Below are 27,999 nucleotides of genomic sequence, written 5' to 3'. Positions count from 1 at the left end.
GATAAAGGAGCCATGGACATACAATGGCAAAATGACAGTCTCTTCAACAGATGGTGCTGGCAAAACTGGACAGCTACATGTAGGAGAATGAAACTGGACCATTGTCTAACCCCATATACAAAGGTAAACTCAAAATGGATCAAAGACCTGAATGTAAGTCACGAAACCATTAAACTCTTGGAAAAAAACATAGGCAAAAACCTCTTAGACATAAACATGAGTGATCTCTTCTTGAACATATCTCCCCGGGCAAGGAAAACAACAGCAAAAATGAGCAAGTGGGACTACATTAAGCTGAAAAGCTTCTGTACAGCGAAAGACACCATCAATAGAACAAAAAGGAACCCTACAGTATGGGAGAATATATTTGAAAATGACAGATCTGATAAAGGCTTGACGTCCAGAATATATAAAGAGCTCACACGCCTCAACAAACAAAAAACAAATAACCCAATTAAAAAATGGGCAGAGGAACTGAACAGACAGTTCTCCAAAAAAGAAATACAGATGGCCAAGAGACACATGAAAAGATGCTCCACATCGCTAATTATCAGAGAAATGCAAATTAAAACTACAATGAGGTATCACCTCACACCAGTAAGGATAGCTGCCATCCAAAAGACAAACAACAACAAATGTTGGCGAGGCTGTGGAGAAAGGGGAACCCTCCTACACTGCTGGTGGGAATGTAAATTAGTTCAACCATTGTGGAAAGCAGTATGGAGGTGCATCAAAATGCTCAAAACAGACCTACCATTTGACCCAGGAATTCCACTCCTAGGAATTTACCCTAAGAACGCAGCAATCAAGTTTGAGAAAGACAGATGCACTCCTATGTTTATCGCAGCACTATTTACAATAGCCAAGAATTGGAAGCAACCTAAATGTCCATCTGTAGATGAATGGATAAAGAAGATGTGGTACATATACACAATGGAATACTACTCAGCCATAAGAAGTGGAAAAATCCAACCATTTGCAGCAACATGGATGGAGCTGGAGAGTATTATGCTCAGTGAAATAAGCCAAGCGGAGAAAGAGAAATACCAAATGATTTCACTCATCTGAGGAGTATAGGAACAAAGGAAAAACTGAAGGAACAAAACAGCAGCAGAATTACAGAACCCAAAAATGGACTAACAGGTACCAAAGGGAAAGGAACTGGGGAGGATGGGTGGGCAGGGAGGGATAAGGGGGGGGAAGAAGAAGGGGGGTATTAAGATTAGCATGCATGGGGGGGAGGGAGAAAGGGGAGGGTGGGCTGCACAACACAGAGAGGACAAGTAGTGACTCTACAACATTTTGCTAAGCTGATGGACAGTAACCGTAATGTGGTTGTTAGGGGGGACCTGATATAGGGGAGAGCATAGTAAACATAGTATTCTTCAGGTAAGTGTAGATTAAAAATTTAAAAAAAAAGAAAGAAAGAAAGAAAGAAAAGGGGGATTACTCCTTAACAGGATAAAACTATTGGTAAATCAAAGATCAACGCATGCTTTAAATATCCTTAATGTTGATCACTTAAAGGGTGTCAGATGATCAGCTATGGAGGTACTCTTTTCTTATAATATTCCTTTCTCTTAATTAAAAAAAAAAAAAAAAAAAGCAGTTACTGTGTGCTGACCTCCAATGAGTTCTGCACAGTGGTATAGAGGGCATGTCAAAGTGTGGGCAAAGGGTCTGTTTGTTTCTACGCAGAAGATCAAGGCCTAGCTTGGATACCCAGAAAATGAACTAAGATACGATATGAGGAGGAGCTTCCGGCATCAGCACTCTCTGGAGGACTCGTGCCGGGGGATGATCATCAAAAAGCCTCCACAGGGATCCGGACGATGCTGCGGTTGTGGCTGCATCCAGCCCACCATCTCCTGGACTTGCCATAAGAAGGAGGAGGGAGATGTCTAGGCTGGCATGTGCATACAGTGAGACAACGAATTTGACTGGATCTGTACTGTTGGAACTCAACCAGGAGTTGGGAGGGGTGCAAGTTGTAGCACCCCAAAATCTCATGACTATAGACTATCTATGGTTAAAAGAACATATGGGATGTGAACAGATCCCAGAAATGGGCTGCTTTAATTTGTCTGATGGTTCAAGTACAGTTGGACAATATCCATCATATCATAGATAAATTTTCACAAATGCCTAGGGTGCCTAAATGGTTTTCTTGGCTTCACTGGAGATGGCTGGTAATTATAGATTTGCTTTGTTTATGTCACCGTATTCCTATTATGTCAATATGTGTGTGCAAATTAGTTAGTAGTTTAAAACCTATACATACTTAAGGTACTATACAAGAAGATATGTCAAAGAAATAATCAATCCTCCCAAGTTTCCTTCATATGCTACATCTATAGCTTTTCTTCTTCCTTCCTAATTACAAACTTTAAATAGAATTCGTGCCTCATATCGAATTTACCGAGTATCATAATTCCTCCAGGTGGTAAAGATACCTCGAGACAAGTGCTGGGCATAGAAGCCACAGGGCATAAATCTGCAAAGAAGTAAAAAGCTAACCTTTGCAAACAATATGGCTTCTCTCTCACTTACCAACTTTACATTTCCCTGTATGGCCCCGGAAGATGACTGGTTAGCCAGAGACGGGTAAGATTCCTCAAGGGAGGAACAACCTAAGACAGGCACAGTCGCAGGGGGGCCATCAGGTGAGAATTTGGGGATCAACAGAGGTGAGGCTCAGAACCTCACCCCCCCTGCTTTGAGAGAAATCTTCTGCATCCGTGGATGTCTTGCTGCCCTTGTCTAGCCTGGATTAATACTTAGTCCATAGGCACACACCTGATCATCTGATCATCTACATTTGCCTTCTTACAGCACTAAACTATGTTTTCTACCTTTATCTTGCATCTACCTACCACTTCAGCATTTTATTAAAAATAAAAATAATAATAATAATAGGAGAAATGTGGGATCAACATATAAATCAAGTACAAAAATCAAATGAATATTCATATTTGACCTGATGGTTTATAGGTCATATTGCATGATCAAAACCGAAAGTTTCTGTGATGACTGCCCTTGTACTGTTCACCATGTAAGAATTTATTCACTCTGTAAGAATTCGTTCACCATGTAAGAACTTGTTCGTTATGCTTCAGAAGATTGGAGACTGACGAGAATTAGGCTTGAGATGGATTAATGATTGTACATTGAGCATTGACCCCCCTATACTGAATTTTATTGTTGTTAACAACCATTTGATCAATAAATATGAGAGATGCCCTCTCAAAAAAAAAAAAAAAATAATAATAATAATAATAATAATAATAAAGGGAGAAATGTGGGATTCACATATAACTCAAGTATAAAAATCAAACGAATATTCATATTTGACCTGATTGTTTATAGTTCATAATGAGTGATCAAAACCGAAAGTTTTTGTGATGACTGCCCTTGTACTGTTCACCATATAAGAACTTATTCACTATGTAAGAATTTGTTCACCATGTAAGAACTTGTTCGTTATGCTTCAGAAGATTGGAGACTGACGAGAATTAGGCTGGGGGTGGATTAATGATTGTGCATTGAGCATTGACTCCTCTATACAGAATTTTATTGTTGTTAACAACCATTCGATCAATAAATATGAGAGATGCCCTCTCAAAAAAAAAAAAAAAAATCACTCCTGGCGCTTGTTGGACTGGTACCAGAACACCAAAGTTCCCGGGGGAACAAGCCAGCCCAGCCCTGCCGCTTCCTGCCATGTGATGCTGGACCCATGGCTCAGAACTTCCTCACCCACAAAACAGAAGATGAACACGTGTACACTCCCCAGAGTGGGGAGGAGGCTGAAATCGAGACAATGGTATGAAAGGCCTCTGCCGCTGGAAAGTACCACGTGAGAGGAATCATCTTTACCGCCCATGGTTCTCACAACCCCCATGCCTGAATCTCTGCCACATCTCTCTCAGATGTGCTCCCATCTTTTTAAAAAGTGCATGTGCAGTAGGTGAATGGTTAGACTGTCATACCATGGACTGTGACCAGGCAATGAGAAGGGACACATATCAGTACACCCAGCCACATGATGGGTCTCAGGGCACCAAGCTGTTTGGAAAAGCCAATCCCAAAAGGTCACATACTGCGTGACTCTACTTATATAATATTCTCGAGATAACAAAATTACAGAGCTAGAGAACTAGGCAGTGGCCAGGGGTTATTAATGACAGGGAGCCGGTTGTGGGTGTTACTATAAAGGGATAACACATGGGAGATCTGTGTGATCGGGGGGACAGTTCTAAGTCTGGGTATTCTTTTTTGGTTACCTAAAATGTGATAAATGACAAGGAGCTATACACATATACACTGCCTACCAGCTGCCTGGTTTTAATAAAACAGTTACCTAAGACATAGCCATGAGGGGAAACTGGGTGAAGGGTACACAAGGCCTTCCTGTACTATCTTTCCAACTTTATTTTTAATGTTATAACTGAATTATAATTATTTCTGTAATTCTTTCAAATTCAAAAGTTAAAAAATATGTATAGCATGATTATTTTGGACTCCTGAATTAACTTGTTCTTTTCCTTTATAACTTTTCCACATTTAAAATTTTTCACAATGGACATAATGCTTTTAAATTCTGGAGCCCCCCACCCAAAATCCAAAAACCGCTGGGAAAGATATGAAGCAATGAGCATCCCCGCATATTGCAGATGCGATTGAAAAAGCGAGGACCTCTTTTGGCCATAACGAGGAAGATCCTATCAATATTAAATGGCTATGCTCACTGATTTGGCATGTCCCCCAGCCCAGTAATTCACCCCATGGCACAGTCCCAGGGGACCCCATGGAGGGATGCAGCAGTAGCCATGCAGCATCACTTGTAAAGGCAAAGACACCCTGACTATCCATCAGGGAGACTGGTTAACAGCTTGGGCTGCTGGCACAAAGGAGCATGCAGCTACTGAAATGACCTACACAGATTTAAGGATGCAAATACAGAAGAACCCCCAGGGTACCCAGTTAAAAACAAAAAGCAAGATGAGCAGCTGAGTATATTATAATCCCACCTGGGTTTAAAAAAAAAAGGGATATATACATATTTTGAACATTTCTGGAAGAAAGCACCATAAATTGTTAAAATGGTTGCCATCAGGGTGGGAACTAGCAGATGGGGATCTAGACCCAGAGAAGGATTAGTCACAGTGTCTTTTGCATGACAGGAATTCAGTGTTTATGCTGTGAAAAAGTGTATGACTTCAATTTTTATAAGTTGGTGAGAAGTAGTAAATGACCACACCCTAAGACTCGCAATCTCACACCTTCTCGGGGGTTTGGTCACCACGGATGCCGTTAGGTGTCCCCAAATGGCTGTGCACACAGGTGGAGTTCATGGCAGGGCTGTTAGCAACTGGAGAAACTGAAAATCATTTATGTCCACCAACAAGGACAGGATTTAAAGTATAGATAATCAAACAACAGAACACCATGAGGTGGATAAAAATGAGCATCGACTTGGAAAGATATCCACAATGTAGAATGCAAATTATAAAATAACATAGGATGATTCCATTATTGTATTTTTAAACAAGCAAAACCCAGAGACCTATAACTGTGTAAACAGATTTCTATGAGCACTTATGGTCTGTCTGGGGGCTCATCTTCCAAGTGAGCCACTTCTGTCTTAGAAATAAAGATATTTAAAAAGAAACCGATATAATGTTTAGTAAAAAAGGTTTTTAAAAAATCACATACAGACACATCTTTTTTTAAAAATTGATCTAAATATACATTCATGTGTAGAATAAAGGCTGTAGAAAAACACACAATGTTAATAAAGATTACTTATAGGTGGTAGCAGTAAGAAAGATTCTTATTTCCTTCCTAAACTTTTTCTGCATTTCCTGATTTTCTACAGAATATAGAAACACCATCAGAGAAAAACAATCATGTTTCAATGTTCACATTAGAAGAACAAGGTGAATATAAAAACTCTGCTCATTACTTTTGTTCAAGCCTCCCAAACGCAATTTGTCTACGTGCAGCAGACAGCCCTGGCTCTGACCCTGAGACTTACCGCCACAATCCTGTCCCCCACGATGAGGGATCCTTCTTTGGCGGCCGGGCTTCCAGGCGCCACAGCTGCAGCATACACTCCGTTCTCCAGACTGATGCCGCTGTCTGCGAACCACAGAGCAGACCAGAGTCCCAGTGATCCCCTGTCCGGATCACAAGGCCCTCCTCCTGTGAGATAAACTTATAAAGGGGGTGTTGGCACACCTGTCCATTCCAGCACCCACCCAGGTCAGACCAGCCACGGGCTCAGTCACGTCTGCTTTAGTGAATCAAACAGAGACAAGCACAACCCAGGGCCAGATGGCCCCCTGCCAGGGAGGCACAAGCATTGCATTTAAGTGGCATCCCTAGGAATGAGAGGCGCCTGAAAACACAGGTGTCCCCTCTGCATCAGCAGGGGGCACTCTGCCCACTTTCTACCACCGCTACCTTTCTGTCCACTCAGGTTGATGTGCAGCGGCGTGACCACCTTCCCGCCCAGGGACTTCCTCCGCCGTACCACCATGTTGATGGCCCCTTCCCCATTGAGGAGAGCCTTGATGGCCTGCTTCTTGTCCTTGTTGATGAGGTCCACGTCGTTGATTCTTAGCAGCCAGTCATTGACCCTGAGGAAGTACACAGCCAGGTCAACACCCATGAAGGCCTCAGGACTGACCAGTGGGAGGTTCCACCCATCTCATTTGGGGAGACAAAGGCCAAAAAGCAACTACCCCACATACACATTCAAAAAGATTCCCTCGTCCAGGAGGGTTAAATGGCTAAACTCACAGATGCTGGAGCCAGACTGTCTGGGTTCAAATCCTGGCTCTACCACTTACTAGCCATGTGACCTAGCCCCTCTGGGCGTCAGTGTCCTTATCTGTAAAATGAGGGCAATAATAGCACTTACCTCACAGGAGTGTAAAGATTAATGAATTAATTATAAAAGTGCTCAAACCAGTACTTAAGTAGTAAGCACTCTTTACTATCTATTTCCTGGCATGAGCACGCAGTGCACACTCTATGCTCCCACACACAGCGCCTAAGCCCTTTCCTACCCAGGAAAGCACACAGTAGCACAAGGTGATGAGAAAGATCAGATTCTGAGGCAGCTGTGCAACTGTGTCCTTTAACCCTGTCAGCGGTTGAGCCTGCAGGCCTTAGTGAGTCCCTCAGACCCTGGGGTGCATTCATTTAACTGCCACCTGGCTCTCCAGGAACTTAGCCCTGGGTCAGAGGGTCCCAACCTCCCTCCAGAGCCTGAGTCTCAATTCTTACCGTAAACGGCCGTCAGCAATGCTTCCTTTGTCCACTTTAGTGACGAATATGCCACAGTCCCCCGGCAGACACGGCTCATTCACACCTTCTGCCATATCGAACCCAAGGGCCTTCAGGTCAACATCCTCCTGCCAAAGCAGCAATGGCAGCTGGCTTTACAAAGCAGTGACAGGCAATACACGGCTCTCAAACTCCATTGGGGAACTTCTGACGGGGCACTCGGCCCCTGGATGACACCCGTGAGCAGCTGCAATCGGCCCCTTCGGGGCACTGCAGAACATGACCCTGCCAGTGTCACCCTGGTTGCTGTGCTCCTCCCTCTGCCTTCCATGCACCGTGACAGCATTCACTGCAGGGCATGCAGGACACCAACTTGCTGTGACCCCACTTCCACAGCATAGGGTAAGGATGCATTTGCACCCGGGCAGGAAAAGCCTAACATCCAAACTAGCAGCTATGAAACCAGGGACACTTCAAGAGGGCCGTCCTCTTCCTCCCCGATCCGAAGTCTTCTTGTCAGGAAAGCAGGGTAAAAAGACATTAAGGTAGCTTACTGTTTCTCTTTCAAACTCTACAACTTCGGTTTCCCACTCCATGGAATCTGTGTCAATGGCCGAGTCATGGGAGCTGTGGGCCATCAGCTGTCGGAACCGGGCCTCCTTCTCCAACTGGGATTCCATCTGCTCCCTGTAAAAAGAGAGAGCCACGGCAATGGCCCTCTGGGAGGCGGAACATCCCCCCCAAGTTACAGCTTGGAAACCAGGTGAACCACTTATGAAAGCTAAATGGGGCTCTTTCCCCCTCGAAATGCATGCCACCTTCCCAATAAATCAGGAACATTAGGTTGAGGCTTCTTGGATCTCAGTGGGTTTTCACAATAGGTTTTTTCAAGGAGACTCGGAAATTCTTCCCAAATTTATCCAGAGGTTTAATGCAATTCCTATGAAAATGCCAGCAAAATTTTTTGTAGATGCAGACAGGACTATTCTAAAATTCACAGGGAAAGGCAAAGGGTTTAGAATAGCTAAATCAATTTTGAAAATGAAATGTGAGGAACTCCACTACTTGATTTTAAGACTTTTTATACATTTACAATAACCAAGACAGTGTGGAACTTTCAGGAAGATAGACACATAGGCCAATGGAACAGAAGAAAGGACCCAGAAATAGCCCAACAAAGTACAAAAAGTACAAAAGTGTTCAAGAGAAGAAAGACAGTCTTTAGCTAATCATGCTGGAACAGTAGATAATCCATGGCAAAAAAATGAATTTCAACCTAAACACCATACCTTATCTGAAAATTAACTCAAAATGTATCACAAATTTAAATATAAAACTATAAAACTATAACTTTTAGAAGAAAAATACAGGAGAAAATCTTTGAGATCTAGGGCTAGGTTTAAGTTTTTAGACATAACATAATCCATGAAAAATTTAAAATAAATCAATAAATTGGACATCATCAAAATAAAACAATGTAAGCTCTCAGAAAAAAACAATTAAGAACATTAAAAAAAAAACTCAGAAAACTGGTATGATCCCCCAGTGACTTGCATGTAACACCCTTCTTCCAAAACCTGGGCCCAAATGACATTTCCAATTCATCAGCACTGCACAGTGTGGGCTCCTGGCACACTCACTCTGTTTCCGGCTCAAATGGTCATGCTCCCAGGTGCACACCTTCGATTGGGGGGCTGTGTTCTTACTGGCCAGCTCTCAGGCTCCAGGCAGAGCTCTAAGGCCACCAACCTGGGACAGCAGCCCCAGCCCCAGCTACCCCGTGCCGCCTGAAGCTCTGTATTTAATGCTCACCACACTTGTCTCATTTCTCACCCACTAGGACATGTCTATTGCTTCTGCAGACTAGGGGCTTCCTGGGCAGCAGCATGGACTCCCCTCACCAGCACCGTGCAAACACAAATGGGCTAAATGAATCTGAAATCTGACTTTCCTAGAAGTTCCAGGCCATTCTACCTCAATTAAAATGCAAAACCTCCTCTCCCATGGTCAAGCCCCCCAAGGGCCCAGGCTTTACCTTAATTTGATTCCATCACTTGCTAGACCCAAGGTGAGTCCTTGGAGAGTTTGCCACTTTGCCTCTTAACTCCTGAGATTTTCTTTAAAGCACAAGCCCCAGCGGTTCTGGGTTTTTGTTTAATGAGGGAAGCTATTTGTCTTATGTCTGATGTTATTGAATGGGGAGGAAGGAGAAGCCATCACTTGTTTCTGAAAAGTGTCAGTCAAGCAACTGAGGCTTGCACATTCACACGCAAGAGCTTCTCATTGCCCACCCCAGCTTACTTGAGCTCCTTAAGCTCCCGGCTAACATCGTTCTTCTGTTTGCGAGTGTCGTCCAGGCTGCGCAGGGCCTCAGCCAACTCGCTCACTGCACGGTCCCGCTCCCGTCTTAGGTTGTCACAGAGTGTCCTGGCAGTGGGGGCAAAGAGCAAGGTCACCATGAGGGTTGGCAATGGAGGATTCACGACCTGCAGTATATGGTCCTGGAGACCCTGCTCTCAAACACCCCAGGTGCCTGCCTCACCCCCAGATGCACAGGAGTGCTTGAGAGTCTGGGGGTGAGACCACCCAGACGAACCCTATCGAGGGTCAGAGGGGACACTGAAGACCCAGGAGAAGAGAAACCCTCCACATCCAGTTACTGGGCAATGAGCATTGGGTTCCCAACAACCAGCACCCATCCCAATGCTTTACACTTACTGTGTCTATAGTTAATGACCACCCGCCTGCCAGGTCCCTGAGCTCCTGTAGCTACCACATGCCTCCTAACTACCCACATGCAGGCCTTTCTGGAGCTGTACCCCATTCCACAAGTAGACTGAGCCCCCATTCAGGCAGGAATCACGGCTCACACGCTTGCAGCCCTGAGCTCTCTGCAGGGGCAAGTGCAGGCTTGACAACTTCACTAAAGATGGGAGCTTCTGGGAGCCCAGGACCACCTCAGCCATTCAGAGAAGAGGTGGGGATAGGCAGCCTGGCAGCAGAGCAGTCTGTGCCCTGTGCTACCTCCAGGACTGCATCCTGTCACTGGATGGACCGACCCCAAGGGCTGGTCCCCACCTCTCCATGACCCCAAATCTGTCTCCTATTCCGAACCCTCAACTTCTGACAGCCTAAGTGGACATCAATCTCTCCTCCAAATGGCCACAAGGGATCTTTCAGAAACTCTCCACATCCAAGTCCTTACCTAGCACCAGAACCACATGGCCTCTCCTTGCTCCACCCCAGTCAACCATCAAGGTCCCCTTCGGGGCTTCCCTTTCAAGGCCCTCACAACCTGCCCTCAGGACCCTGTCAGCCACCTCACCTGTGGCTCCCCAGTGCAAGACTTGCTCCAGGTGTGCCCACGCTCCTGCCTTGCCCTCAGCGACCCACACACTTTTGCTCATGAGGCTCCCTCAGGCTGCAGCCTGTCCCCCTTCTCCACCTGCAAGTGTTCCACTCCTGCTTAAGTTCTAGCTTAATGCCACACTTTCTGGGGAGCCCTTCCCACCAGGCATGCCCCCATCACAGCTCTGACTGTGGCCCTAGAATTCACCATTCATGAATCTCCCTCCCATACTGCTCTAGCTGATGAAGCTGCCTGAGGCCCCCACAGTGCCAACCCTTCACAGGCATCACACATGCCCGGGAGCCTGGGAAGTTGTTTCTCTCCTTGTTCAAGGGGTCCTAAGATCCTGACATATAGCAGGTACCCAATTAACACTGACTGAAAGAAAGCATTTCTGACGTCAGTTCCATCAGAAGCCCCCTAAGAAAAAAGCCTGGCCTTGTGCCACTTCACAGGGCACAGTGCATGCTCGGATGACCAGCATGAAGTGAAAGGGGAAAAAAAGACATTATGGAAAAATCTAACGCTGTAAGGCGAGGCTGGGGTTCGCCTGTTGGCTGAGAAGGGGGAACTAGGTCACTCCCACCTTAGCTGGACATGTGGCAAGTGATTCCAACCCTCCCCACAGACCCAGTGCATCACAGGGAGACCTGAGCTCATGCCAGCCTGGAAAAATCCCATACCGGATGCTGTCCCGCTCGGCCACGATCTTGTCCCGCTCCTGGAAGGCCCAGTCCCGCCGGCACTTGGCTACATCCGCCTCCTGGAGGGCTTCCTTCAGCTCCTGGCACAGAGCCTTGCACTGCTTTCGAAGGATTTCAGCCTCCTTATTGGCTCTCCCGGCATCCATTGTCACTGTGTCTTTGATCTGCTGGGGGTGAGGGGCAAGCAGAGGGCGAAATTACTAGGCCTTTTGGCCCTCAAGTGCTCCCCGACCAGTGCAGGGCTGCGGCTGAACTCTCAGGAGCTGGAAGGAAGGAAACTCTGCAACCCCAGCTATAGCCCACCCCAACACACACAGCAGTGCCTGCACCCGGGGACTACATGCCCTCTGATGCACTCAGACCCTAGTGACACTAGGTGAAGGTCCAGCCCAAACTTTCCTGGCCCTGCATGGAGCCTGGATCAGAGCCCCAGCCCCTCCTCAGCCACGGTCTCAGGGGCCCAGATGAATGCCTCTTCTGGAGTGCTTGTTCCAGGCTCCACCCGGCCACTGCATGGTTTTTATGTCACAGAGAACCTACCACACCTCTCTAAAGAGCTCTCGTGACAAAACATGACACCAGGCCCAACCGCAGTGAAGGGTGCAGATGCTGGTCATAGTAATTCCCAACCCTCTGTCTCTGCACTGCTGTTTTTATACTCTGGCATACTCAGTTTTTTTATTTTTATTTTTTATGTGATCCTTTCTTGACTGTAGCTAAAACAATTTTTAATCACAGAACTTCTGAAAATCATGTCATTGTTTTTATCATACTTATTGGAAGGTGATTAGTATTTTTCAAATCAAAAGATTGCATTTTTTCCTTTTCCATACTCTTTGGTTGAAAAAAATTTGTCTCTGCTAATGAAGTAAGCAGATATCGATTTTATATGCTTTTGAGCTGTGTAACTAACATTGGGATAATTAGTTATTAGCTTGACTATGTAACTGATAAAATGGCAATATGTATGAATATTAATTCAACAATATATTTATAATGTCTGGGAATATGTGGCTATAATTGTGCAGGAGAAAATAATTTGGCAATGTTTGCTAGCTTGCAAAAACCTAGTGCAAGAGCTTACCTATCTAAGTGTATAGTGAAATGAAAAGAGCATTTGGACTGACCTTAGCTTCTGGCCCTGAGACAGAGTGTGGATATGTGGATTGCAGGCCCCTATCCCATGGAGAGCCCCTAAATCTCACAAGGTGACTGGCTGGAACAATGACATAAAGCCTAGGAGTGCCCAGCACTGCAAGGACTCAATAAGGTCATTAATATATTCTATTTTTACTGTTATCATTATCATTATAATGATTGCTGACAGAGCCATCCATGGAGACACCAGGACAGAATAAGGCAAAATAACTTAGAAAGCAAAAATGGAGCTACAGGAGATAATGAGGCAACACAGCAAAGGAGGAGGCAAACAGAACCCTTTCTGGAAAATGAACCCCAAAAGCAGTATGGAACAGCAAGAGCAGGGGGACAGTTCTTTCAGGAGCTAACTCAGAGACCATGCCAGAATCTGTGGTGGACACATCTTTCTGCATCAGCTTCCTCACTGATAAACTGCAAGAATGTTACCTAGCAGTGAGGAGGTTACATTAGTCAATGTCTGTAATAAATCATGGCACACAGTAGGTCCTAAAAAGACATACTTTTGTTCTTGCTTCTCCCTTACTAAGTTATTTTTACATCTGAAAAACACCAGTATTTTTGCTGCTGAAGTTCTATGTATTTCAGTTTGTTTAAAAAGCTGACATCTGTACTATGAAAAACTGTATGCTAACAAATTGGATAACCTAGAAGAAAATGGACAACTTTCTAGAAAAATACAACCTTCCAAGACTGACCCAGGAAGAAACACAAAATATGAACAGACCAATTAACAGCAATGAAATTAAATCAGTAATCAAAAAAACCTAAGAACAAAATCCCTGGACCAGATGGCTTCACAACTGAATTTTATCAAACATTCAGAGAAGACCTAATACCCAACCTCCTTAAACTTTTCCAAAAAGTAGAAAAGGAGGGAATACTTCCAAACTCATTCTATGAGGCCAACATCACTCTAATACCAAAACCAGGCAAAGACACCACACACACAAAAAAAACTACAGACCAATATCCCTGATGAACACAGATGCAAAAATACTCAACAAAATATTAGCGAACTGAATTCAAAAGTACATTAACAGGATCATATACCATGATCAAGTGGGATTCATCCCAGGGATGCAAGGATGGTACAACATTTGAAAAACCATCAACATCATCCACCACATCAATAAAAAGGACAAAAAACACATGATCAGAGGATCACAGGAAGATGGCAGCACGAGTAGTTCAGTGGAAATCTCCTCCCAAAAACATATATATTTATGAAAGTACAATAAATACAACTATTCCTAAAAGAGACACCAGTGCATACAGTACAACAGACAGGATATATCTACATCTGCAAGAACTCAACATCAAACGAAGGGGGTAAGATACAAGCTGCAGCCAGGCGGGATCCGAACACTCCCCCACCCCAGAACCCAGCGGGAAGAAAGGAGTCAGAATAGGGAGGGAGTGAAAGCCCAGGACTGCTAAACAACAAGCTCTAGAAATCCACACCCGGAACGCAGACACAAGGTGCATGGGGTGCTGGATATTAGAGAAATGGAAAAGCAAAACCTGTGGGCAGGTCCACGCAACCGGTGCCCCTGAGACAAAAGAAATGTGAGTGCTTTTTGCAAGTCTTAAAGAGACAGGGATACCAAAGCTGGACAAAGTCATCCTGGCACACTTAGCCAGCAGCTGGGAATCCCGGAGAACTTCAGGCGCCCTAACCCCCTGGGCGGCAGCACAGCTCTGAAGCCCCTCACGGCACTAAGCAGCCTGCCAGTTGTTCCCCCAATGGCATGGACCCTGACACAATGGCCCAGTATTGGGAGAGTGGCAGCGCGCACTGGGGTCAGCGGCGCTGGATGGGACCGGGAGCAGCCCATGTGCACCGGGGCACTAGGGGGAACAGGAGCAGCTCGTGCAAGCCAGCCACAGCAACCAAGCAGCCCAGGAGTCGCCCATGCATGCGGGCAGCAGTGATGCCAAAGGAGCCCGGGAGAGGTCCACGCATGCCAGCAGCAGCGGCGACTGAGCGGCCCATGGGTGCCAATGGCAGCAGCGCCAGGGGGGCACGGGAGAGGTATGCACACACCTACAGCGGTGCCAGAGGGAGCAGCTGCGCTCCCAGCAGCCAACCGGAATCGCAGCCTGATGCACAGCCGCGTGGGCCAGACCCAAAGGCCGCTGCTGGCACACAGCTGCCCGGCAGGGGCACCGCTATCACAGAGGAGCACACCTGGCATGCCTGCCACTCTCCGCAGGGCTCCGCGCTGCTCTGACAGAGACCCCACTCACAGCAGCTTAGGGGATTAACCCGGTTGCTGCTCCAGGAGTGCGGGTAACCGACACAGGCAGCGGAGAAGGGCAAGGCATCCAGCAAGCAGGAAAGGACTTTCTTCTCCCAGCTGACACACCCACAACCTGCCTACAGCCACCGCTATCACCATGAAAAGGCAAAAAAATTTAGTCCAATCCAAAATAGTTCAGAAAACCCCTGCGAGAGGATCTGCAGAGACAGACCTAACCAGTCTCCCTGAACAAGGATTCAAAATAAAAATCATAAACATGCTGACAGAGCTGCAGAGAAATATACAAGAGCTAAGGGATGACGTCCAGAGGGAGATTACAGAAATAAAACAATCTCTAGAAGGATTTATAAGCAGAATGGATAAGATGCAAGAGGCCATTGATGGAATAGAAACCAGAGAACAGGAATGCATAGAAGCTGATGCAGAGAGAGATAAAAGGATCTCCAGGAATGAAACAATATTAAGAGAACTGTGTGACCAATCCAAAAGGAACAATATCCACATTATAGGGGTACCAGAAGAAGAAGAGAGAGAAAAAGGGATAGAAAGTGTCTTTGAAGAAATAATTCCTGAGAACTTCCCCAAACTGGGGGAGGAAATAGTTGCTCAGACTATGCAAGCACACAGAATTCCCAACAGAAGGGACCCAAAGAGGACCACACCAAGACACATAATAATTAAAATGGCAAAGATCAAGGACAAGGACAGAGTATTAAAGGCAGCCAGAGAGAGAAAAAAGGTCACCTACAAAGGAAAAACCCATCAGGCTATCATCAGACTTCTCAGCAGAAACCTCACAGGCCAGAAGAGAATGGCATGATATATTTAATGCAATGAAACAGAAGGGACTTGAACCAAGGATACTGTATCCAGCACAATTATCATTTAAATATGAAGAAGGGATTAAACAACTCCCAGACAAGCAAAAGTTGAGGGAATTTGTCTCCCACAAACTACCTCTACAGGGTATTTTAGAGGGACTTCTCTAGATGGGAGCACTCCTAAAAAGAGCACAGAACAAAACACCCAACATTTGAAGAATGGAGGAGGAGGAAAAAGAAGGGAAAGAAATAATCATCAGACTGTGTTTATAACAGCTCAATAAGCGAGTGAGGTCAGACAGTAAGGAAGTAAACAAGCTAACCTTGAACCTTCGGTAACCACAAATACAAAGCTTGCAATGGCAATAAGTACATATCTTTCAATAATCACCCTAAAAGTAAATGGACAGTCAAAAGACACAGAGTAATAGAATGGATAAAAAAGCAAGACCCATCTATATGCTGCTTACAAGAGACTCACCTCAAACCCAAAGACATGCACAGATTAAAAGTCAATGGATGGAAAAACATATTTCATGCAAACAACAGAGAGAAAAAAGCAGGTGTTGCAATACTAGTATCAGACAAAATAGACCTCAAAATAAAGAAAGTAACAAGAGATAAAGAAGGACATTACATAATGATAAAGGGCTCAGTCCAACAAGAGGATATAACCATTATAAATATATATGCACCCAATACAGGAGCACCAATATGTGTGAAACAAATACTAACAGAATTAAAGGAGGAAATAGAATGCAATGCATTCATTTTGGAAGAGTTTAACACACCACTCACTCCAAAGGACAGATCCACCAGACAGAAAATAAGTAAGGACACAGAGGCACTGAACAATACACTAGAACAGACGGACCTAATAGACATCTATAGAACTCTACATCCCAAAGCAACAGGATACACATTCTTCTCAAGTGCACATGGAACATTCTCCAGAATAGACCACATGTAAGAGCCTCAGTAAATTCCAAAAGAGTGAAATCCTACCAATCAACTTTTCAGACCACAAAGGTATAAAACTAGAAATAAATTGTACAAAGAAAGCAAAAAGGCTCACAAACACATGGAGGCATAACAACATGCTCCTAAATAATCAATGGATCAATGACCAAATTAAAATGGAGATCCAGCAATATATGGAAACAAATGACAACAACAACACAAAGCCTCAACTTCTGTGGTATGCAGCAAAAGCAGTCTTAAGAGGAAAGTATATAGCAATCCAGGCATATTTAAAGAAGGAAGAACAATCCCAAATGCATAGTCTAATGTCACAATTATCAAAATTGGAAAAAGAAGAACAAATGAGGCCTAAGGTCAGCAGACAGAGGGACATAATAAAGATCAGAGAAGAAATAAATAAAATTGAGAAGAATAAAACAATAGAAAAAAAATCAATGAAACCAAGAGCTGGTTCTTCGAGAAAATAAACAAAATAGATAAGCCTCTAGCCAGACTTTTTAAGAGAAAAAGAGAGTCAACACACATCAACAGAATCAGAAACGAGAAAGGAAAAATCACGACGGACCGCACAGAAATACAAAGAATTATTAGAGAATACTATGAAAACCTATATGCTAACAAGCTGGAAAACCTAGGAGAAACTGGACAGCTACATGTAAGAGAATGAAACTGGATCACTGTCTAACCCCATACACAAAAGTAAATTCAAAATGGATCAAAGACCTGAATGTAAGTCATGAAACCATTAAACTCTTAGAAAAAAACATAGGCAAAAATCTCATGGACATAAACATGAGTGACTTCTTCATGAACATTATCTCCCCGGGCAAGTGAAACAAAAGCAAAAATGAACAAGTGGGACCATATCAAGCTGAAAAGCTTCTGTACAGCAAAAGATACATTCAATAAAACAAAAAGGTATCCTACAGTATGGGAGAATATATTCATAAATGATAGATCCAATAAAGGGTTGCCATCCAAAATATATAAAGAGCTCACACACCTCAACAAACAAAAAGCAAATAATACAATTAAAAAATGGGCAGAGGAGCTAAATAGACAATTCTCTAAAGAAGAAATTCAGATGGCCAACAGACACATGAAAAGATGCTCCACATCGCTTGTCATCAGAGAAATGCAAATTAAAACCTCTATGAGATATCACCTCACACCAGTGAGGATCACCATCATCAAAAAGACAAACAACCACAAATGTTGGCCAGGTTGTGGAGAAAGGGGAGCCCTCCTACACTGCTGGTGGGAATGTAAATTAGTTCAGCCATTGTGGAAAGCAGTATGGAAGTTCCTCAAAATGCTCAAAATAGACTTACCATTTGACCCAGGAATTCCACTTCTAGGAATTTACCCTAAGAATGCAGCACTCCAGTTTGAAAAAGACAGATGCACCCCTATGTTTATCGCAGCACTATTTACAATAGCCAAGATATGGAAGCAACCAAAATGTCCATCAGTAGATGAATGGATGAAGAAGATGTGGTACATATACACAATGGAATATTACTCAGCCATAAGAAAAAAACAGATCCTACCATTTGCAACAACATGGATGGAGCTAGAGGGTTTTATGCTCAGTGAAATAAGCCAGGTGGAGAAAGACAAGTACCAAATGATTTCACTCATATGTGGAGTATAAGAACAAAGGAAAACTGAAGGAACAAAACAGCAGCAAAATCACAGAACCCAAGAATGGACTAACAGTTACCAAAGGGAAAGGGACTGGGGAGGATGCGTGGGAAGGGAGGGATAAGGGTGGGGAAAAAGAAAGGGGGCAATACAATGAGCATGTATAGTGTGTGGGGGGCACCAGGAGGGCTGTGCAACACAGAGAAGACAAGTAGTGATTTTACAGCATCTTACCATGCTGATGGACAGTGATTGTGAAGGCGTATGTGGGGAGGACTTGGTGAAGGGGGGAGCCTAGTAAACATAATGTCCTTCATGTAATTGTACATTAATGATATAAAAAAACAAAACAAAACAAAACCAGAAAACACATGATCATCTCCATAGATGCTGAAAAAGCATCTGACAAAACCCAACATGCATTCATAATAAAAACTCTCAACAAAATGGGTATAGAGGGCAAGTACCTCAATATAATAGAGGCCATATATGACAAACCCACAGCCAACATCATACTTAACAGTGAAAAGCTGAAAGCTTTTCCTCTCAGATTGGGAACAAGACAAGGATGCCCACTCTCACCACTTTTATTCAACATAGTCCTAGAGGTCCTAGCCTCAGCAATCTGACAACACACAGAAATAAAAGGCATCCAGATTGGTAAGGAAGAAATTAAACTGTCACTGTTTGCAGATGACATGATAATGCACATAAAAACCCTAAAGAATCCACCCCAAAACTACTAGAACTAACGGAACTCTGCAAAGTTGCAGGATACAAAATAAATACACAAAAATCTATTGCATTCCTATATAATAACGATGAACTAGCAGAAAGAGAAATCAGGAAAACAATTCCATTTACAATTGTATCAAAAAGAATAAAATACCTAGGAATAAACCTAACCAAGGTGGTGAAAGATCTATACCCTGAAAACTACAAGACACTCATGAGAGAAATTGAAGAAGACACCAATAAATGGAAAAACATCTCATACTCAGGGATAGGAAGAATTAATATTGTTAAAATGGCCATCCTGCCTAAAGCAATCTACAGATTCAATACAACCCCTATCAAAATAAGAACAGCATTCTTCAAAAAACTAGAACAAATAGTTCTAAAATTCATATGGAACCCAAAACAATCCTGAGAAGGAAGAATAAAGCTGGAGGTATTACACTTCCCAACTTCAAGCTTTACTACAAAGCCACAGTACTCAAAACAATTTTGTATTGGCACAAGAACATACCCATTAGATCAATGGAACAGAATAGAGTGCCCAGATATAAACCCACACATACATGGCCAATTATTATTTGATAAAGAAGCCATGGATCTACAAAGGGGAAATGACAGCCTCTTCAACAACTGGTGTTGTCAAAACTGAAGAGCTACATGTAAGAGAATGAAACTGGATTATTGTCTAACCCCATACACAAAAGTAAACTCGAAATGGATCAAAGACCTGAATGTAAGTCATGAAACCATAAATCTTTTAGAAGAAAACATAAGCAAAAATCTCTTAAATATAAAATGAACAACTTTTTTCCTGAGCACACCTCCTCGGGAAAGGGAAAAAAAGAAAAAATGAACAAATGGAACTACATCAAATTAAAAAGCTTCTGTATAGCAAAGGTCACCATCAGTAGAACAAAAAGGCATCTTACAGTATGGAAGAATATATTTGTAAATGACATATCCCACAAGGGGTTAACACCCAAAATATATAAAGAGCTCACATGCCTCAACACCCAAAAAGCAAATAACCCAATTAAAAAATAAGAAGAGGATCTGAACCAGACACTTCTCCAAAAAAGAAATTTAGATGGCTAAGAGGCACATGAAAAGATGCTCCACATCTTTGATCATCAGGGAAATGCAAATCAAAACCACAATGAGATACCACCTCACACCAGTTAGGATGGCCAGCATCGAAAAGACAAAGAACAACAAAAGCTGGCAAGGATGCAGAGAAAGGGGAGCCCTCCTACACTGTTGGTATGAATTTTAAATAGTTCAACCATTGTGAAAAGCAATATGGAGGTTCCTCAGAAAACTAAAAATAGAAATACCATTTGACCCAGGAATTCCACTTCTAGGAACTTACCAAAGAAAACAAAGTCTCAGATTCAAAAAGACATATGCACCCCTATGTTTATGGCAGCACTGTTTACAGTAGCCAAGACATGGAAGCAACCTAAGTGTCCATCAGTAGATGATTGGATAAAGAAGATGTGGTACATATACACAATGGAATATTATTCAGCCGTAAGAAGAAAACAAATCCTACCATTTGCAACAACATGGATGGAGCTGGAGGGTGTTATGCTCAGTGAAATAAGCCAGGAGGAGAAAGACAAGTATCCACTGATTTCCCTCATTTGTGGACTATAACAATGAAGCGAAACTGAAGGAACAAAACAGCCGCAGACTCACAGACTCCTAGAAGGGACTAGCAGTTACCAAATGGAAAGGCAGTAGGGAGAGGGGGTGGGAGGGAGGGAAAAGGGGACGAAGGGGCATTATGATTAGCACACATAATGTAAGGGGGTCATGGGGAAAGCAGTATAGCACAAAGAAGACAAGCAGTGACTCTAGAATCTTAGTATGCTGATGGACAGTGACTGCAATGGGGTATGGGGGAGGGACTCGATAATATGGGTCAATGTTGTAACCATAATGTTGGTCATGTGAAACCTTCATAAGATTGTATATCAATGATACGTTAATAAAAAAAAAAAGCTGACATCTGAAGCATTTGCATCTTGACCTCCCCAAAACATTACATGCTCCGTGAAAGTTCCAAATCAGACTTTCCAAAGCACTCATACAGAAAGCTCCCTCTGTGCCTCTATAATCCCTAGGAAACACAGGGGACATGACAAGTGACAAAGCGAGAATCTACTGAAAAGTAACTCCGACTCTAGCTCAAAGGCTTTCTGAAGGAGGAAAACACATGCAAGAGAGGAACAGACACTGCTGCCTCTGCGCTGCATATCTTCACCTTTAGTGATAAGAATGAGGAAGACAGACACACCAAGTGCACTTCTGCTGACCCCAAGCTCACTCTCCATGACGGTCAGAGATGCAGCCTCCACTAAAGCATATCCGAAACGATCTCAGAGGTTCAGCCAAGAGACAAGGATGAGGGAGACAGAGAAAAATACGTCAACTCAGCTTACAACTAACCCTCCTCTTAAGTGTAGAGTCAGAAGCAGCTAGAAAAAAAAATGTGCACAAAAAAACATACCTTAACTCAAAAGTGATGGTGACATGCTCTGCTAAGAACTCACATTTCCCAAAACCAATTTAAATTATTTCAGTTTTTCCCTCACTTTCATGCATGAGTGTTTGTTTTGTTTGCTATTTCTTAAAATCGAATTATTTTTATTAATTGTCAAGAATTTACTATAATACTAAGTTTAACAATAACACTTTTTAATTTGCATTTTACTTGGCAGTTTGTATACATTAACAGTTTTATACTTGAAATGTGTTAACATGTGGTTTTATTGAAAGGTCTTCTACTTGGCCCTGGATAATTATCTCCAGCTGAGGACCAGAGGTGGCGACCACCGGAGGGACCTAGGGGAACTAGGCAGCTCCCACCCTCTCCCCCCAACTCCCTTTCCTTCCCACTGGGTGTTTCCCTCCCATTGCTGGTATTCAAAATGAATCCATCACCAAGATACCATTTCCTTATGAGAAATACAAGAAGTACAACACTTAGTTTTACTGAGAGAGGAGAGGAGGTAACAAGGTGTCTTAAAACGGGAAGCAGAACCTGGGAGCTGAGGTTCCTCTGCCGGATCCCAATCACACCAGGGAGGAGCTCAAGCTCCAGGCAGTGACTGCTCCCCATCCACCACTGGGCGAGCTTGACCCAGATCCCAGGTTCCCAGACTCATGCCAGGGCTTCTTCCTCTGCACTGTGCTCCCCAAACGTCAGCTCTTCATCACAAAAGTATCCCCTGAGATCTCCTCTGGGGGCCACAGGCTGGGGAAAAGAAGGGCTGGTTTTCCTAAAACACATGCCCAGCCCAGGCATGAGGCCGACGAGTAAAGGCCCATGTGTGCTGCAACTCAGCCCCCAGCAGGGGCAGAGCGCATGCCAGGGTCCCGGGGTGGAGGGGGGGGTCTGTGTTCCCTAAGCACACCCATCAAGAGAGTCAGAAAGCATCTCCTGATGTCTGTTCCTGCCTTGTCCTCTACCTCCAACAGGGCCTCCTCCCTCACACTGCCTTCCATCCATCAGCGCTGAGCTGAGCTCCTCGAGCAGGGCTGAAGCTGGAGATACCACTGCGTTCAGAGGCAGCAGGAAGGCAGAGACACCAGAAGCCCCTGCTGGTTCAGCCACTCAGGCCACTCAGGTTACCAAGTGACCAAGCTGGCCTTTCTATGCGACAGGGGCTCTGTCAGAGGGGCCTGTCTCAGGAAGCGACTTGTTATCTGGAAGAATTTCTGTGACCGGCAGCAGGGGCTCGCAGCTTCCAGGGGCAGGAACCAGCTGCCCCTGGCTGCTCCTCCATCTTCCTGAGCCTGCACTGAGCCTGGCAGGCCAACGGCCAGAGGCTGGGCCAGCAGCCCCTGTGAGGGAAGCCCTGCAGACATGCCCACTCAGGGAGGTGGGGAGCAGGAGAGAGGGCAGAGCCGACCTGGTGGTCAGAGCATGGCAAAGACTCTGACAACATCCCCTCTTGGCCACTACCTACTCTGGAAATGGGGGACGAAGAAGGGAGGAGAGTAAGAGAGTGAGAGAGACTAAGGTAAACAAAGAGGGAGAGGCAAAGAGAAAGGAGGAGTGTGCAGGGGAGGCACCACTTGTCAGAAAGAAGAGAACCACTCCCTTGGCTGAGCAGGATGAAGGCAGCTGAGATGGGGAGCTTGCCTGGCTGGAGGTCTACCTCTGCTGACCACCCCAGGAAACGCTGCTCAAGAGGGGTGGGGTCTGTCCCCAGGGCCTCATCAGGCCACAGGAAGATTAGACCCTGCCCACACCTCAAAGCTGAGATGCCCAGGCCACAGACCAGCCTCTTCTGGCCTAGTGGGGGGTGGTCGTATCTGAGGAGCCAGACAGACTCAAGAAGGAACTGGGGCTTTCAGCTCTGAAAGCAGGCAATTCCCCCTGTGAAGGCCCAGGAACCGGGCTCCAGGCTAAGGGTCCGCAAGAGTGCTGGGAGCAGACTGACAGGCTGCCGCTGGAAGCCAGACCTGCAGGAAGTCAGAGGTTCTCCGTGCTTCTCTTGGCTTTCCATGTTGCTACAAACAGCACGGTTCACATCTCTGATCTCAAAACACCTCTGCAAGTGGGAGGTCCTATCACGGGCTCATCTATGCATTTAACATGTTATCCTGGACTTTTTAGTTTAGTGGCACACTCATTTTCAAAGTTTTCTTCATCATTTTTCCCCCTAATTTGATATCAACATTTTCCCAATAACTAAGCTCTCTGATACCAGAATGTGGAAATAAGGGGATGGTTTCTCCAGGACAATTACCAAGTTCTAATATATTAGCTTTGCTTATTAAAAATTCCTCATTGTCGTCTTTTAAAAATGTCATCCAAGTAATATTCCTTTTCACAATGGCTTTCACCTTGACAGCCTGGACCTCCCTCTGTGGCCCCTGCTCCCCCAGCCTAGAGCTGGGCACCGTGCTGAGAGCTCGGCGGTCACCTGGGCCGCGCCCAAAGCCCCAGCTGGCGCACGGGCCTGAGCCCAGGAGCCTCCACGCTGACTCAGAGGCGGCGCCCAGTCTGCCAGCGCGCCCGCAGCCTTCCTCCGTGCCTCCTTCCCAGAGCCAGGGGCCAGCCGGCCGGCCGCCCACCTGCCGCAGTGCCTCCATCTCCTCGCTCGCCGCCCTCTTCTCGGATGTGCTGCTCTTGAGCTTGGACTCGGCCAGCTCCACCTCGGTCTGGAGCTTGTCCAGCTCGGAGATGACCTGGTCGCGCTCACTCATGATGAGCTTGTACTCGCTGTACACCGCATCCCGCTCCTCCTTGTACTTCTCCGACTCCTTCACGGTTTTTGCCTGTGTGGTCCTCAGCTCCGTCAGCTCCGACTGAAGCAGCTCCATCTCCCACTGCAGGTCCTTGTTCTGGGCTGTGGCCTTATTCAGCTCATGGTGGATCGCCTCGAACCTGGGGAAGAAAGGCAGCTAGCACGTGGGGGGTGGGCTCCTGCTGGGTCAGCTCCACTGTGCGGGACAGTCAAGCATGAAGTTTCAAGTGTGGTCATTCTCTGCACCCCCCAAGAGAGAAAAGTCATGCAGTACCAGTGCCCCTGAAACTGGAATTCTTCTCAGCCTTTTGCGATACCGCAAGTTGAACTGAGGACTTCATACCCTTTGTTCTATTACAAATAACAGTGTGTTTCTCCCACAGTCAAGCTACACTATTATAAAAAAGTAAAAATGAAATGATGTGAGAATCACAGTGTATGAGATCATTTAGTCTGACTACCTTACGTTACAGATACAGACGGTAAGGCCCTGACTGTAGGCGATGACCCAAAGTCCGCAGGTTCGCATGAGAGCACAGCTTGATCCTTCCACCTTCCTGAGGCAACCCTGCAAATCAGAGCCTACAGCTCCAGAGCAGCGTTTCTCAGAGTGTGTGTGTTCCTTAGGACATCAACCCTGCAAGGAATTCCATTTTTAAAAAATGTGTGTTCTCTGATGACTGTTTGGGAAACACTGCACTCTATGTCTCCCTCTTGGAGATTCCAGGGCGCAGGACCAGAATGAAGGTTCTGAGAATTCCTGCAGTACAGACACCCATCTATGGGCAACCCAGCAACTCCTAATCCTTTTTCTACCCAGGGAACACTCTTCATACGAAACCAATGAACACTCCAGAGAACAGGTGTTCTGTGGGAATGTACCTTCACAAAACACTGTGGTAGGGCAGAGGCCACTTCCCTACAGATTATGTACCTTAATAAAAATGACATTTTAGAAGAAACAATGCCTAGGACAATTAACTCTCCTATTTGCTAGGTGGGTGACTGACACGAGAGGTTCTCTTAGAGACCTAAGAAGAAGGAAGGTCAGAACGCACCAGAATTGTTCAGATGGGAGAAACGAGCACAATTCCCAAGGTACAATGAGCGCCAGGAAAATGTTTCCAAGAGAGTTTCTGACAGTAAGCACAATCACGCAGGCTCTTTTTACTCCCAGAAGCCTTGCGGATAACCACAAGCTCAAGGAGAGTGGCCTCAGGCAAAGCTGCACTGGGCCCCCTGGCTCTTCTCAGGGAGCTCCCTCCCTCCTGGCGGGCTCCTACCTCCGCAAGGAGAGGGCGCACTGGTGCTGCAGCTGGATGGCCGTGTCCCTCTGCTGCGTCAGCATTTCCGTCTGCTTCAGCAGACGCTGGTTCTCTTCCTCCAGCTGCTCCAGGCGGCTCAGGTCCGAGCTGTGGACGGCCACTTTCTCACTGTACCTCTTCCGCAGGGCATCATAGTCCTTCTTAACCACCTCCAGCTTGTCCATGGCCGTGTCGTACAACTTGTTGAGAATTTCTGATGACCCATTGTGCTTTAACACCTGTGGGCCGGAGAGGCACATGTATCAAGGCTCCAAGGACAGGAGGAAGAATAGGCTTACTGACTCTCACCTCCATCTGCTAGGAGTAGGACTCCTGGCAAGGGGAGGCCACACCCTCCTGACTTTGGGAATCTTAAGGTCTGATTCCAAAGGCCCTGTAGTTCCATTGGGTTGATTCATTCATTCACAAATATTTTTTAAGTGTGCGGAAAAGTTACCATAGCAGGCCTGAGGGGTCTACCCTTCAAAAGGCCTGCCTGCAAGTTGACCTTTGGCTGGCATCTGGGAACTTGAATGGGAAACAGTTAAAAATAAAAATAACTATGCTAATATAAGTTTCCCAAGTGGTAAGAGGGGTTCTGCACACCTGGACTGGAAGAACAGCACAGCATAGGCTGAACACCCACTTCCTTGTGGGAGTCTGGAATGTTGGTGCCTGCCGGGCAGAGGGTGCCTATGTGGGCAGCCTCCAGGAAAAACTCTGGCTAGGGAGTATCTCGAGGACTTCCCTGGCAGTAAAACTCACATGGGCTGTCATGATTCAGTGCTAGGGGAATTATGCACACAGTGGGTGACTCCCTGAGAAGAGCCAGAGGGCCCAGGGCAGCTTCGCCTGCACATTCTTTTCTCTGCACTTCACTCAATGGACCTCTTCTTCCCTTTGCTTATTTTGCGTGTGTCCTTTTGCTGAAACAAATTTTAGCTTCTGAGTATGCTGAGTCCTGTGAGTCCTCCTAGCGAATCACCAACCGGGAGGCAGTGTCGAGGACTCTCAACACAAGTACCTAGTATGTTCTGGTACTGCTCTAGATGCTGCTGATGCTGACTTCTGGACTATGGCTTCTGGATCTTTTATCCTGATGGGAAGACATGAACACACAGACAGACAGAGATAGGTAGGTAGGCAGACAGGTAGAGGGATAGAGAGAACTAAAAAAGTAACTTCAGAGCATAAGAGCTATCAAGAAAACAAAAAATAAAGTAGGATAATGTAGTGCAGAGAGACTCTGAGCAGTAGAGAAGGAGGCTGCTGAAGAGGCTAAGGCCTCAGAAAGCCACTCCAGAAAGCTAGCTTCTGAGCTGGGATACAAACGAAGAGTGGCAGCCAAGAGCACACCTGGCAGAGGGATGAGCAAGTGCAAAGAACCACCTCAAGGCAGGAACCACTAGAAGTGTTCAAGGCACAAGGAGAAAAAACCGGCAGGGCACAGTGACCACAGCCCAGTGAGGCAGACTGGGCACAAAAGGAGGCTGGAAAAGTGAGCAGAGCTTCCAAGCTCATAGCAAAGACTATCCTGAGGGAGAGGGTTTTAAGCAACAGAGCATTTTACTCTGAATTATAGGTACTGCAGTTCACTTGGGGTGCTGTTCTAGACAAAACAAAATTAGTTAAGAGGCTGTTGGGGCCTGCTGACTTCTGCTAGCACCTCAGAGGATCTGACCCCTTCAGTAGGTCCCTTCCCATCTCTGGGTTTTAGTTTCCTTATTCCTCAAATGATGGGACTGAACCAGAAAAGCCTGCTTAACTGTCCCAGCTCCAGGAGTCCAGGAATCACCTGGCTCGTTCAGTAAGGACCCTGAGTTATCAGATCTTTGCAGTCCACAGAACCAGAAGCTGGGACTACTAAATATTTTGTTTGGAGGGAGGGTTTGCCCTCAATAAATATGACTCTCAAGAAAGAGCTAATTTAAAAATCAGAATCACAGAGACAAGGAACGTGAGTGTGTTCCCCTAAGACCTAAGCATTAGCTCATAGGACTGCAGACTACTGGAAAGGAAGAGCATCTCAGTGGTCAGCTCAGTAAGGACTTCTAGTCTCCTTTTTCTTTTCCTTCTCTTAGTATTTAAGCAAAAGTCTTGCCTTCAAAGGAAATCTTATAAGGACACCAAGAGACAAAACTCTGAAAAAGCAATGCACAGGCAGTTTAAATCTTCACTGGTTTAACCGTAAAAACTGCGAAAGTGTTTCACTATTGCAGATCAGGGCTACACACTGAGGAATAGTCAGAAAACAGCTGACAGAGCCCCACCCTTTAAAATAAAAAGAATAACTTTCCAACAGAAAAGCAGAGCAAATAATGTAACAAAATTTTCAGTACCCACCACTTAAGGAAGCTCTTATTAATCTTGTTCAGTCTCAAATTGCTTTCCAAAGAAATAAAATATTCAGGTGTTGCTAAATCCCTCAATTCACACTTCTTATATCCCATAGCCCTCTTCCCCTCCAGAACTGTTACCCTAC

At 45.2% G+C, this 27,999-nt stretch overlaps 1 protein-coding gene across 10 annotated transcripts in view; it reads right to left on the bottom strand.

The window, feature by feature from the left end:
* Positions 1-27,999, bottom strand: part of DLG5 (discs large MAGUK scaffold protein 5) — a 130,484-nt gene that overhangs the window by 29,214 nt on the left and 73,271 nt on the right. For 6 of the 10 annotated variants that reach the window (XM_073240750.1, XM_073240749.1, XM_073240747.1 and 3 more), the window contains 8 exons: positions 25,497-25,756; positions 24,041-24,353; positions 11,326-11,513; positions 9,595-9,720; positions 7,848-7,980; positions 7,294-7,421; positions 6,466-6,641; positions 6,038-6,141 (listed from right to left, as the gene is read on the bottom strand). In XM_073240750.1, coding sequence (XP_073096851.1) covers positions 6,038-6,141; positions 6,466-6,641; positions 7,294-7,421; positions 7,848-7,980; positions 9,595-9,720; positions 11,326-11,513; positions 24,041-24,353; positions 25,497-25,756 — 1,428 coding nt within the window. The remainder of the gene's footprint in view (positions 1-6,037; positions 6,142-6,465; positions 6,642-7,293; positions 7,422-7,847; positions 7,981-9,594; positions 9,721-11,325; positions 11,514-24,040; positions 24,354-25,496; positions 25,757-27,999) is intronic. The other 4 variants (XM_037013294.2, XM_073240748.1, XM_073240752.1 and 1 more) reach the window with 3 other exon arrangements.

The sequence above is a fragment of the Manis javanica genome, chromosome 7 (genome assembly GCF_040802235.1).
Source record: "Manis javanica isolate MJ-LG chromosome 7, MJ_LKY, whole genome shotgun sequence".
Taxonomy (NCBI): Eukaryota; Metazoa; Chordata; class Mammalia; order Pholidota; family Manidae; genus Manis; species Manis javanica.
Note: the sequence above shows the minus strand (reverse complement) of the source record. Positions and strands in the feature narration are given on the sequence as shown.